The sequence below is a fragment of the Populus nigra genome, chromosome 9 (assembly GCF_951802175.1).
Source record: "Populus nigra chromosome 9, ddPopNigr1.1, whole genome shotgun sequence".
NCBI lineage: Eukaryota > Viridiplantae > Streptophyta > Magnoliopsida > Malpighiales > Salicaceae > Populus > Populus nigra.
This window is the reverse complement of record NC_084860.1, coordinates 12,902,144-12,917,379: the sequence shown is the minus strand read 5'-3', so window position 1 is coordinate 12,917,379 and position 15,236 is coordinate 12,902,144. Positions and strand designations below refer to the sequence as shown.

General features: G+C 33.0%; 1 protein-coding gene across 1 annotated transcript; it reads right to left on the bottom strand.

The window, feature by feature from the left end:
• Nucleotides 1-1,018: 1,018 nt before the first annotated feature.
• LOC133702924 (9-cis-epoxycarotenoid dioxygenase NCED1, chloroplastic-like) lies at nt 1,019-3,325 on the bottom strand. Its single transcript, XM_062127256.1, has one exon. It carries the CDS (start codon nt 3,144-3,146, stop codon nt 1,371-1,373), a length of 1,776 nt encoding a protein of 591 aa, XP_061983240.1. The 5' UTR covers nt 3,147-3,325; the 3' UTR covers nt 1,019-1,370.
• Between the last annotated feature and the right edge of the window lie 11,911 nt (nt 3,326-15,236).

The window sequence follows — 15,236 nt, the reverse complement described above, 5'->3', positions numbered from 1 at the left end:
AAGCTTGTAATCCCATTAAACTCTGTCTGTCGCTGTTGCATTAATATATTTATATCTGCAGTTCCATTCAGATCACCGAAGCATTACCTCAAGCTCAATCTTCGCGTTTTAGATCATTATGCTGCAATTGCAGTTGACATTTATATTCACATTTTCCAGCCGCATCATTGCTTACACGCAATCTGCATAAAAGGAAACTCCAACGTCACAAGGTTCTAAGCTTTGCAAAGTTGACTTGAGAAACTTTATCCTCCCCTCTCCAAGTTGAGACTGGAATATTATAGAGTCAAATCACCATTGCAAGCCCACTTCAAAACCTCACTCATTGATACTTACGTGGAAAGCGTAGGATTTGTTGGGTATTCCCAGTTGCTGGGTACCATGATGCTCCCTCCTGTGATTGGGAGGTGGACGAGCCCAACGATTACGACACAACCAATAACAAGTCGCCACGATCGACTTTGCCAATGCTAACATTATTGAAACCAAGAGTAATGAAGAAAAGAACATTACTGTTTCACAAAGTTGATGGCATTTAGGATTAATCCACTAGGTCACTTGCAATGTTTTTAGCGATTTAACATGTTTCGTCATGAGCCTCTCTCGTTTCTTCAATGTTCGAATTCCCTTTTATTTTTATTTTTAAAAAATTGACCAACTGTCATCTATCCACCTAACTTAGGCCAATTATCTCAATATACTCATTTGAAATTTGAATACTTTCTCAATCCGCCTTCCCTTGGACTCTCATTGGTCCATTCTAATGGGGGGCAATATGCAGATAACGATAATTCGATCAACTCGTCGGTAGGCCAGCTGAAGCAAGCTCGTACCTGGTAAGAGGAACGGGAATATGAATACAAATCTTTCATTTCATTGGTGCCCATGTTAATATTAATAATCCTGTAACATTTTGAGCATGAAACAGTATTGATTATGTAAAACGAAACTGGTTTTGTAATATTTAGATTACAAAGTTTGCAAGTGAGAACAGAATGAAACAGAGAGAACAGAGATATTTAATACATAAGCTGTCGTAAATATATATATTCATGCACAAAAAAAAGTGAAAAGTGAAAGAATATGCAGAAGACCAGCTGAGCTCTAAATCTACCTAAAACCCACACGAGCTACAAGCTGGTCCCTCAAAACCTCACTCTTAGATAAACCAAAAAAAAAAGGGGGGGAGGGGGGGGTAAAAAAACTGAAACAGAACCCAGAAACAGGTTTGATAATTCTGTATAGAGAAGGAGATTCCGGGGACGTATCCGCAAGCATCCCTCTGGTAAAATCTCCTCTCTCTCATCCGCTAGCAAAAAATTAGATACAAGATAATCCCCTTTTGTCTCCAGGCTATACCATCTCTTCCACTAGGCCTGTTTCTCCAAATCCTTGGCACCAATAAACGTGCCATGAAAGCCATATGGAACTCTCGATGGAAGCTTAACTGTGGCTTCTAACTTTAAATTCATTGCATTCACAATTTGCAGCTCTGATTTCCATTCCTTCTCATCATGCACGAAAGCTAAAATGTACCCGTCATCTTCCCTCTCTGAATTGGGGTCTCGTGGAAGAAACAAAGGCTCTCCACCGAATTTCTGGTCTCCATAAATATACTTGTGTACCTCTCCAGTTGAGAGGTCTACTTTTGCAAAACCTGAAACTTTAGGCCATGGCTCAGCCAGTGCTAAGTAAGCAAACCGGGATTTTCGACCGAGCAAGTTCCGGTTCACCATTCCAGCTTCTAAATTGACCTGATCAGCTTCAGACAGGATCTGACGGCGAGTAGACTTGCCGGTCTTCAAATTGAGCCTGATTTCTGATAGCACACTTTTCAAACTCTCATCACATTCATTAAAAATGGAGTCCGGCGGGGTCATACATGAACCAATCACAACAACCTCATCAGTCTCAGGCTCCTCCCAAGCATTCCAAAGATGAAAACAGAAGCAGTCAGGTGTTTCAATCCACCTAATATTGGAAGCATCAGTGGCATTCTTGTCCAAAATCCCAAACCTTGCCATCTTATTCTTGTCATAAATCACCGGAGATCCTCCCCGAATCATTTCAGGCAATTTGAACACAACTTGCTGATCAGGTACCACAACAAACCTCTCTGTGATAGCAAAATCATGCATCATAGTAGGTTGATCAAGTGGGATTTCAACATCGGGCGACTTCTTACCATCGGGGGAGAATCTGAAGTACTTGAGGTAAGGCTTTTGAACAACATCATAACTAAGTGCGAACAATTCACCTGAGACTGGATCAACTTTTGGATGAGCAATCATTGTTGTCTTAAGCTGACCATCAAAATCATATCGTCCAACAGTCTGAAGGTCACCAGAGGGAAGTACACGAACATGGTAAGGCAAATCATCTTCAGACATTGCCAGTAAGTGACCATCAAAGTAAACAAGACCAGCGTTTGCAACACCAGTGCCATGGCTAGGATCAACAATTCCAAAAGCTCCACGAGCATAAAAGAGCAAGAGCCTAGCTATGCCCGAATGACCATGTAGCTCACCTATGGCCTTTGGGAATAAAGGACGTCCCAACCCACGTTCTTGAACAAGCCTATTAGTCTCAGTGAACCTGCTAGAATAGCTGACTGAACCCTTCTTGAACTGAACGGCATGAACCATGCCATCCCCATCAAAGAAATGGTGACCAGCTACTGGCTCGTGAAATGGATTGGCTCCGTTTCTAAGATAAACACCTTGAATACAATCTGGGATTTCTCCGGTGACCGGTAAATCTTGAACGACAGGCTGCTCCGGTACCGGAGCGAAGTTGCCAGAGATTTGGACTCTGGGGTCAGCTGTTTTGGGTAGAGGGTGTTGACGTTCATGTGAAACTAAAGCAGTCTCAACAGCATCTAAAGCCATAGCTGCAGCACTTTGTAAGAAATTCCATTGCCTTTGCTGTTGTTTTGGGGAAGGCGCAACAGGAGAGGGAGTGTCTAGTTTTGGGTGTTTGGTGGTGGGAGTGGAAATAGTAGTGGATGATGGTGTGTATGTAGTGGATTGCTTCGGGAAATGAAGAGTGGAAGGGGTTTGGAGAGAGCCAATGATGTTGGGCTTTTTACCAGGCCTCTTTAAAGATGAAGATGATGAGCCCAAGTTCGCTGCTGCTGCTGAAGCCATGTTTCTGGAGTTGTGATCGGTGCAAGGAGGCTACCCTCTTCTTTTCAGGTATGCTGCTTTTGCTGGGTATGCGAGAGCTCTCTTGTATGGTGTTGGCTGTAAGAAACAAGAACAGAGACTGGAGTCCCCGTATGAACTTTGAGCTTTGAGTTCAGCGTTGTGTGATCTGAGGATAGAGGGCTGAGAGCAGAGGGGTATATATAGAGAGAGAGGAGAAGGGAAGGGGGTCCACCTCAAATTTGCTAGAGAACACCACGTGTTAGGGAATAGTAGAAAGAGAGACAAAGTGATATAATCGAGGTGGAGGGGTTGCGGGACATAGCTTGCTTGAGACTTTGACACGACCACCCTCCTTTCACTCTCTTTCCCTATTATCAAATTCCTGATTATGAACGTGTATTTGCATAATGTCATGCTACTGTGCATTATTCCTCACTTGCTACCATCAATGTTAATACCCAAATGATTAGAATATTATAAATTATATTTTAAAATTTTATTTAATAATTTAAGTTATTAAATTAATATAATTTTTTAATATGATATTATAGTTTTTATAATTAAGCAATTACGGGTTTAAATTTTATCATTTCTATTTATTTGATAAAAAAAATTAAACATAAAGTGACGTGAGTTTATATAAGTTTCAATTTCAAATGACTTTTACTTGAAAGAATGTGTTAGAGAATAATATAAATCATATCTTGAAACTTTATTTAACAGTTTAAACTATTGAGTTGAGATGATTTTTTAACACGATCAAGAAGGTAAGGTTTCATTGCTGCTTAATATTACAATTTATTTATATTATTTAAAAAAGTTAATTTTTAATTATTTTTAAACAAGAAATACCTTAAAAAACAACTTCGAAGAAGTTACGATAAAAGGCATTAACATCCCTCTCCCCCACCAGTGCTCCAATCCTAACACCTTTGAACATGTCTAACCCCGCGTTTTTGCCTCTTACAAGGGCAACCTGCCTCTACACGTGGCTTTTCTGTCTTTGTTTGCTGTGCTGCCGCTTCCCTTTACAAAGAAAATCTAGGTCACCTCTCACGTGCCCCACACGCCTTGCCTCCATCTAATCTTTCTTTTTTCCCACTATATTCGCCATAATAGTGAGTGAATGTTCCTTTCATCCCACTTTTTTTTTTTTTGTTTTCATAAATAACTATTTGTGCGTGGAAATATTTAAATGCACATTTTCCATACCACACTCTTAAACGAACCAGTTGGATCCATGGCTACAAATGCAGTTTCCTGTTCCAGCGATTGTCTTCTCGTTTCACGGAAAGTGCTTGACAGTAACACGCAGACTTTCCTGGTTCATACGTTTTGATTTGGTTTCATTTCTTCCTTGAAGGATTCTTTTTAAACAACATTCTCGAGTCAACCTTCAGAATGTGATGAGTGAAATTCAAGCTCTGGAATTTCTGGGCAATTAGAGATTTGAAATATGATGAATAAATTTCGAGATTTCCATCATCAAGGAAAGGAAATTGGAATTGTTCAGACCCGTTCTGAATCATCCTTGATGTTAAAAACATTTCGAGATGATTGTTTGAGATTATTATTTTTGAATGAATCATTTGAAAGCCAATTTTTTTAAGCATAAGTGAAAAGATGCATTCTTTTTTGTGGAACTTCCAACAGCATTCTACATGTTCATGTGTTCATAATGATGGAAATTGTTCATGCGATTTTTTAAAAAAATTAGCACTTTTTTTTAAAAAAAAATTGATGACATAATGCTATTTGAAAATTTCTAGGTGAAATAGCATGATGTATACATGTATGATTGAGAAACACAACTTTCAAACTTCTCGCTGTTAAATTTCAATAAATAATTTGTAAAAGTTGTTGCGTGTGAAGAGAAATGAGAGAAGAGAGATAAAAAAAATTAAAAAACAATTCTAAAAATACAATGAAACTCCACTATCTTAAAAAAAATCTTGACATGAAAAATCTAATAACACCATGAAAAAATCACAAACAATAAACATAGTACACCACAGTCAAGCATGACACATTCAGCAATCAAGCATGACACATTCAGATTATCGTTGATGATATTTTTTGATGTCATTGAATTTATTTTTTTAAGATCTTTTTGATAGTATAAATGATATTGTAATCTGAACTTTAGTTTGCTTTTAAAGTTTTTTTTATTTTTTATTTTTTATTTTTCTCCCATATCTACTCTCTCTTCGTTAGCAAAATTTTACAATTTTTTTGAAGTCACGATTCTAAATAACAAGAAGCTTGAAATATTATATTTTTTAATCATAACATGTATAAATTTTGATATTTAAAAATTTTAAAAAAACTATATTATTTCACTCATATTTTTTTTTTATAAAAAAAACATGCTAATAAAAAAAATATTCCTTCGAATGTGGGGTTCTCAAGATTTCATAAAGATCCTCTGTAAATTTCAAAAGTTCGTATATCTTTTCCTTTTTTTAATTATTTTTCTCACGAATAATTTATTGCATGAAAATGGAGGAGGGCGATTAGTCATTAATTTCAAATTATAAAAAGCAGTATAATTTTGTAGGTGAGTGGGTATTCAAAAGTTCGTATATAGATTTTTTTTTCTTTTAGTCCAACTGTATTTTTAAATATTTTTTTAAAAAATTAGTTTTAAATTATTTTGATATATTAATATCAAAAATAAATTTTAAAAAATAAAAAAATATTTTTAATATATTTTTAAAAAACAAATATTTAAAAAAAATATCTTCCGCCAATCTCCCATACTTGGCCCTGTTCCTGCCAGCGGGTCAAAGTCATGCTAAAACATTGAATATTGACTAATTAATTAGCTTCGGGTAGCAGTTTGGTTCGCTAAACAACAAAAGTTTGTGGTAATTACTTTTATAATAAATATTTTGAGATTTATTATAGATTTTCACAGTTGAATAGTGAACCTCTCTTTCTTTTTTCTTTTTTTTTAATTCAGTCTTCTTCTTTTTTTTAATTTCATTTTTTAAAATTTTATTTTTAAATTTTTTTAATAATTATTCAAGTTGTTTTTGAATTAGCTAAATTGACTGGATTATATAAAGTCAACTTTTGCATAATTTAATTTTAAACTCAAACTAAATAAGAAATCAAGTGAAGAGATTTTTTTATGTTAATTTCATTATTTTCTTTCTCAATTTCATCCTTATTTTTTTTTATCAATTTGGTGGGATATTTTTAAACCGACCAAGTCAATCAGATCATATATAAATAATTCTCACACGGTTTAATTATAAATCTGAACTAGACAAGAAATCAAATCAGGAGATTTCAATATTAATCCACCAGACCAAGTTTTATAAAAATACAAAATAACTCTTCACCACTTCAATATGTTTTGTTATACTAAAAAAAAATTAATCCGACAAGCAACATAACATGTTATGTTCATGTAATGGTAATTGACTAGCTACCTAACTAACTAACTACCTAAATATATATATCCTGAAAATACTGTAATTATTAGATGCCATATTTAATGACATTTGCTTGCTTGAATAAGGTGCGCACTGTAGTTTCTATTGTTTGTATTATCAGAATTATTTTTTTAAAAAAAAATTGTTCTATGATGCTGTAGGTGCAGATTCCTACATATGGCGAGTAACCATCAATAATATTGGTCGACTATCATATATTAAAAAAAAAAAAGGGTACAGATTCCTTTTTTTATCAACTAATTAGACAGAGCTTTCATAGTTTATTATTGTAGAGCATACAACTTCCAATCGTGGTCTAACTGCCATATATATCCTCCATTCATGCTCTTTAATATAAAGAATGGCATTATATTATTAGTGGGTTTAGTCTCGCTAATGTCACGAATGGCCCTAATCCCTAAGCCACTGTAAGAGCATAATATTTTATTTATTCATTACTGTAATATTACGAAACATTAATGAATATTTTTTTTTATTAATGTGAGTGTTCGGGTCAGTTTGCGTATATCTCAACTAATCCAATAAGTTCTGAAATTAATGATCATGTAAACCTCCGGTAATCATCCGCAACTTTTAATTATTTCTTTTTCTTTAATTATTCTTTGATCAGCTTTATTCTATTAGCTAATTAGGTTTAGGAAAGTAAAGTAACGAGGAAACTGGAGATGAACTTGAATAAAGTAGAACAATGGCGTCGGCAGGTGTATATTAATTAATCAACAGAATGGTGGATTTTATCCCACTAAGCAATGCCTTGACCTTGCAGAGAGAAACTATACTTTTTTGAAGGGCTCCCACAAAATCATGCAGATAAACACATGTGCTGTTTCTCCTTTTGTTTTGTGCTTTGCGTGAGTGTTCCATTTTCACAGCCTTTGGGATTCATGATGATGTATCAACGCTCGCTCAGTGTATATAGTAAGGAGCACAGTGTCAAAGCCCTAGTGTTATGGAGGCCATTAACATTAACCGACCCACCTGTCTGTGATAAAAAAAAAAAAAAAAAAAAGTATTCTACGTTTCAACTGTGTATGCTTTATCTGTTGAACGTACAAATTGGTGCATGTCGATCGTGGCCGGTCACTTCACATAATTGCAACTTGATTGGTGTTTCAAGTCGTAATCCATCCACATGTATAATATATATATATATATATACACTACAGAGCCATACTGTTCACTCCCTCGTGTTTTACCGTGAAAAACACTATTAATTGTTTTTTTAAATTTTACTATAAATTTAAAAGAAAAATATGTGAGATGAACATTATACAACCACATTGTTCCCCCCTCATGTTTTACCATGGACGATGTTGCTTATTTTTTTTTAGGTTTACTATAAATTTAAAAGGAAAGAAATATTAAACTAGGTTGAGTTTATAGTCCGAGTTCACCTCACAACAGGGGCAAAGACAGGGGGTGGCAAGCAGGGGTTGGGGCCCCTGTTTTTCCAGCTCTCCTTTGGTAATTTATATGATTTTAACTAAAATAATAATAAAACTGAAATCTTGCCCCCTTTAATTGTATCTTTTGGCTTCGCCGTACCTTACAAGTTTTATTGTTGATGACATTGTTTATTTTTTTGTTAAAGAAAAAATATTTTCTTTTTTTTTCTTTCTTTTTTTTAAATTAATCTTAATCTTATTTTTATTTATATTAATATTAATATATCTTTTTTTTATGTTATTTAGAAAGCCTATTTGAAATTATGATTATTTTTTTTTAATTTTTAGGAGGTTTTTCTAATTAATCTATATATTTTTTTAATCTTTTGTATAGATGAACTTTGTTTTTTAAAATAAAAAGAAATTTATTTTCAAATAATAATTCTAATAAATGCAGAGTTGCATATTATTTTTTCCTTTTATTTTATTCAATAAATTTAATGTGTCTATTTTTATTATCTATTGATTGAATAAAAAAATTATTTTATTAACAAATTTAGCAAACACAACCGCGTAAATATCATGTCTTGCGAAATTAAATATCTTGATCGATATTTGTTTCTTATTTTTTTTATTTTTTATTTTTAGTCATCATTTATGAATTTATTTTTCACTTATTAACACATATAGTTGTCAATTTATTTCATTGCATGTATGTATAAGTTTTTTTAATTTTCACTTAGAATTTTTAAAAATAAAAAAGGTGTTGAAAAGGTCTATATATAAATTTTTTGTTGAAAACAAAATATCTAACCTGCGGTGAAACGCGAGTCATATATATATAGAGAGAGATCAGATCACAACATGGAGGAAATTTTTTAACCTCATCTTCATTTCTTATTTATGTTAGAGAAACCTATGTTTAGAACAAATGATGTAAGATAACTTTAATATATCGAGCATATAAACATGGAGGAAAATTAATAAGATACATACCTCATTTTATCCTTTTATGATTGATTAAGTGTTGAACCAATTGTCCAAAAATCTTTGCGCCGTGAAGAATAAAAAGTCTTCTAATTTATGCCAAACTTTATGGTTATTTTGTGTGGATGGAAGACACACGACTTTTCATCAAAAAAAAATTTTTTTTGCTAGACTAGAAACCCTTTTTATAAAACATAATTCTTATACTTTCATCCATCATAGATGTGTTTGGCCCATTAGGCTCTAAGCCTTAATTATTATTTAATTTAAAATCTACATAACATGGAGGCTACCTTAAGGATATCTTTCTAACATTCTCTCACTTCGTCCATATAACACCATCTTATAAGTGACAATATTTTTATAAATTTCAAAATATATAGTAAATGAAAATACTCACATTTAAATAAAGAATATAACATATGAATCATAACAATCATATTTTATAATCAAGTACCTCCTTCATATATTATAATATATTGCATCCTTAAAATAAGCACTTAATAAGCAAATAAACTTTATGAAAGAACTTCAATAAATGATGTAAAACCATCAACCCTATTACAATTATCCATGTTGCATAACCTTTTGGGTGAATCTCGATACATTCATGAATAATCATCTATTATTTTTATCAAAGCTATATAGAATATTGATGACAACATGTATTAATTAATTATGTAAACTAAATATATTAGATAACATTGATTTAACTTAAACTTATTCAATCTATTTTAACAGTACTCTTAAATCATTATCAATTATCTATATAAATTCACATTCCTACACATTTACCGAAATTTTCAACTTAACAATAAAATTGATAAAATATAAAACATACCCATTAAACAAGTTATTATTTGTTTCATTACAGAACACGTAAGTTATAAATTCAAAATCAATTTCATCAAATTATAAATAAACACAAATTTTCAAAATCTCAAACAAACCCTATCATGTACAAATCATATATTCATACAACAAATCTCTATGATAGAAAGCTATAAAAGAAGTAAACACATAAACAAACTACATATACTATAAAAATATGAAATAAAAATTAATATTTTAAAATTGAGTTTAAACAAAAAATAGGTAATTTTGCTTACTTGATGTGGGAAATCTTAAAAAAATAATCAGAATAGGGATGCTGACATATTAAGTGTTGGGATGGCTAGATTTGTGATGGAAGGTTGATTTATGATAAAATAAAAGGGGGTTATGCTGTTTTTTTTTAAGAGAGCTAATGGAGGAAGATAAAAAAAATGAGAGAGAGGAAGAAGGGGGTCGCTCGCCGGCTCATAACTTAATTATTACCATTGAAATATTTATGGATAAATTTTACTAATGAGTTTATTTCATCAATAATTTAATCTGTGTAAATAAAACGTTATTATAACTTTTGATCTCTTTTTTTTTGTACTTCTCTCATTACGTATTGATGGAATATTTTTATCAGTATTTACTGAGAGACAAAGGGATAGACTATTTCGATGGTAAAGTTCTTTGTAATGTACCAACTAAAATTTATAGTTAATATTTATGTTTGTATTTGTTGATTTTTTAGTGTATCCGTGAATAAGAATTACATTCTCATTGATAGAGACTGGTTGAGGTACAATTAAGGGGTGAATTAATATGATTTGACAAATTATTGATGCCCGAGATCCATGAGAAGTGGAAAAATTCACGTGATTATAGTTATGCAGTCGACATGCATGGGATCTATCACATTACGAGAAATTTATCAAGCTTGACATCTTTGATTACAAATAAGTGAGGCTATATATATAATTATTTTCCAGAATTGATTAAGTCGGCACATGAGATATGTTTCCTTGGAGATTTCGATCGATTATGAATATATATAGAGAGAGGCAAAGTCATCAATTGATGATTATATAGCCACATCCCCCCGTCAAGTTAACCTTCCCCAAAGAAAAGAACAAAAGAAGCTTCAATTTGAGAACATAAGTACTTGAGATTAACACATTGATTATATGTCCTTGTTCTTTCAATGCACTAAATGCATGGAGAATAAATAAACCTACGGACCTTTTGACGGTTTTAAAGGATCGATGTTTAATTAAGTTGGATAATGATTATATATGCTAATTAAATTTCGAAGTCGAAGTAATTCAATACAACGTGATCATCTTCCGCCACTGGGGCAAATCACCATCGTAGGGTCGCCGCACATGTAACACGTGCAAGGGACCACATGATTTGGGCACTCTATGTGTAAGGCATGTAGGATTGATCACCGTATGCACATGGTGCCACATGCTTATGTTTTGTTGTTTTGCCATCCATTGTTAACGATCTTGATCAATTATTGTCAAGCAAGAACGAAGAATTAATGGGAAAAAAAAATCGGTGGTGTTTCTTTAATTAGCATGTTAATGTTTCAAATGACTAGCCGGATAATTAACCAAAGTTTTATTAATTTAATTCTTGGTCAATGGAAAAGGGGGGGAAAGAGTTTGTTTATTTCTTCCAATGGAGTATTTTATAACAAACGAAGACTTGAAAGGTAAGATTAGGTTAATCTGAATTAGGGTAGTTAATCAGCAAGCGTGGAAGTTGGGATACGAATCTTGAAATATATTCTTTTAAACTCCCTTTCTCACTTGCTTTTGTATTGTTTGAACAGGATCTTTGACGATGAATAATTCATTGGAAACGGTCTCCATTTATCTTCCATCATGTTCCCATGAGATACAAATCTTACAATGCATGAGACACAAGAACACATACTCTAAAATATATATATATCGCCGCCAAAATCTTAAAAAGCGACATGAATTTTGCTAGATGAGTGTCTTTCTCATTTAGTTAATTGGAGTTCTTTATTATGCAACTTGCCGTTTCTCTATCTATCGATAGCTAGCTAAAAAACTACTACAATATATATATATATATATATATATATATAAGGTTAGTGTCTCTGGTGGTTATGGACAAGTTACCCAAAAAAATAATTGGAGCTAGCATTTTGTTGACGTTGTTGGACCAAACCGACTTTACCTGAAAAAACTGATAACTGCCAAGACCAACGAACCTGGCAGGACCTCGTTTCTGTACATCATTAGGACTAATCTATGAACTAATCATGCCGTTCCTTCAGACCACATGGAACGTTAATCTCTAAATTAATTTCCGTTTCTTTTGCCTGAATGGAAGGCTACACGTAAGGTTCAAGAAAACCATGGGTGCCTGCTCTGTCTTGGGACTCCTTCACTAGTGAATATGTACATTGCATCATTCTGGTGGGCATATATATATATATATATATATATATATATATATATATATATATATAGAGAGAGAGAGAGAGAGAGAGAGATCAGGTGTCAAGAAATGGTCTCTCGATCGCCATGGCCCATTTGAAAGGATTGTTATGTAGATCAGGCACATGCAGGGACAACAAAAGGAAAGGAAATGTGAGGTGGCTGGATATCTGAAAAACAAGAGTGGGGGTCTCTTTCTCTGTACAAAAAAGATTGTTATTTTTTGACACTTGAAAATGAGAGGACAGATGAAGTAAGAACTCACTTATTAGGCTTGGCGCAAAATTCATACAAGCATGTGTACCAAGTTTCAGTCAGTAGCAGATTAAAATACAAAACACTACTGTGTGCCAATCATCCTATAAACACACAGAGGATTATTTCTTTTTTTTATTATTATTATTATTTCTCAATTAATCTTATAAATTTTAAAATTAAGAATGGTATAAATCTTCATTATCATAAAAGGAATTATTTCTTTTTTTAGCTTCGTGTGACGTTGCAATCCGGCCCTTTGCTTGATTTTTATGGAAGGAAGAAGAGAGACACTTGATTACGTTAATGAAGTTAACTTCCATGGATTGCAATTGAGTGGCCTACGTGCCATCAACAGCCAATATGCGATTGCCACATGTATGCATAATTCTGGAAAAGAAAAAAAAATGTTCATGATCATAACACAACACTACAAAACATATAATGCCAAGGTGTTTCCGATGCTGTTGGTCAGCCCTTCCAAGTGTCGAAGAACTTGCCGCAAGCCTACGTGGAAATTCACTTAGGTGGCATGTTGTCGTCATGACCAATAGACACGTGGACGTCCCACTTTACATAGCTTTAGCTAGGTGATACCTAACTTTCAGTACTTCTCCGCTTCCCTATTTCTTGATGCAACACAGAGCCGGCTTCTGCTTTCAACTTTCCCGCTTATTAAAATATCCTAAGATATATTTATTACTTATACTTTATGAAATAAAAATTGTTTTTATTTAACAAAAAAATAAAAACACTACCTCCCAAATGAAAATCATTCAAGACCCTGTTCATCAATATCCATAAAAAATAATAGAAAAATATTTCTTTAATATTTTAAAAGATTTTATTCTGACCAAGACTCCTTTTCATGCCTCAACCGATTGATATTCTAGTTTTTTTTCTTTAAAAAAAAAAGAGAAAAGGTAAGAGAGATAAAGACATGAGCATGCCGGGCGGTTTAACTTGTTCCAATTCCGTCCATACATGAAATGAGCTATAGGTGGGTGATGAATGAGTATTGGATAGAAATTGTTTTGTGCTATAAATGTTTTTTTCTTTTTTTATGGGTTTGATATTTGGGTTACGTTTTTCATTGGTCTTCAGCAAAATGATATAATAGGGGGCAATAGCAGGTGAGTGAGTGAGTGAGTTAGTGAGCGAGCATAAAGGCATATGATAAAATTGGACCTATCCTAAGGGCCAAATTGGGCTTCCAGATGTGGGTCCTTTGATGTCGAATTTTTGTCTTGGGGGCCACCTAAGAGACTGTTTGGATCCGTCTTGTATAATAACAGTTGTTTTTTAAAATAATTTTATTTAAAAAAATATTAAAATAATATATTTTTATTTTTAAAATTTATTTTTAATATTAATACTCCAATATAATTCAAACACGCTAAAAATATATAATTTTAAAGGGAAAAAAAAACTCAACTTTATTTAAAAAAAAAATACAAGTTAAAACTAACTTCCAGACATCCATTGTATGAAGTCTGTTCAGGTGGTAAGGGTCATTTTGTCAGCTTTCTGTGTAGCGGCTATCCCTTCCCTTAAAAGAAAATATCGATGGCCCGCTTTCTACTTTTCCAAACAGCTTCAACCTTCTTCCCCTTTTCCTCATGTTCATTGCTTTTAAAAATAACACACTCAGACATGTATTTGTTTTAAATTTGCAATCGCTAAAGCATTCAAATCAAATTTGTTCTTTGGATCATGGATTATATAGCAGGAATAATCTCCTCTGTTGTATAATAATCAAAGCATTCAAGTCACTGCATTGAAGAAAATCATAAATTATGTCTTCTTTTCAGGGGGGGTTCAATAGACTAGTTAACTATTCCTTCAAATATGACAGAGACTATACGAAGAATAATTTCATTGTAATTTTAAATTATATCATTGAAGTCTTAAAACTAGAGGTTTTTTTTTCTTACATTAGTATAATCAACAGACCTATTTCTCTCTCAAACTAACACAGTTAAAAAAATAATTTTTATTCTAGCATAAAAATAATGGTCGCGCATGTAGTACATGTTTCACCACCCAGTTAATTATTTTGAAGTTAATTTTTTTTTTCTTCTCTCCTTACTTCTTTCTTTCTTCCCATTCTTCTCTCTTCTTTCAGCATCACTCTCAACTCAGACGAGCTGATCTCTCTCTCCACCACATAAAATTGTTTCCCTCTCTTCTCTATAACAAACCTCACCTTTCTCTCTCTAGCCATCCACCAGCAACAACCATCAATTTCTCCCCACCGTCGCCATCGCCACCACCACCCATAAGCACTTTATTTTAGCAATTTGAGGTATATTTACCTTCCTCTATGTAAATTTCTTGTTTTACTTGGCTAATTTTGTAGGATAAGGGCTTTAGGGTTTGTATTAGAGTTTTTGTTGACTTTGCCTAATTGAACTATAATTTAAGATTAACTGCATATAAAATTAGTTAAGTGAGTGTATATATTGTCTTGTAAGTGATAATTTAATCTTTTCTAATATATTAGATGAATTTTTTAATACATTAGAGTTGGAGGGCTGCGACCGTAGTTCGTGATGCTACCAACAATGTTGTGCGTAGTACTTTCAATATTTGGTTCTCATTGTGCCATTCTTGACTTGTTGAGATTTGGGAGGTTCGGTGTTTGGACAATGCAATAGAGAAGAATAACTGTATTTATCATGCACGACGACGACATGTTTATGATTCTGACGG

Excerpts from the sequence above, each read along its gene's own strand:
- LOC133702924 (XM_062127256.1), bottom strand. The coding sequence starts at position 3,146 with ATGGCTTCAGCAGCAGCAGCGAACTTGGGCTCATCATCTTCATCTTTA.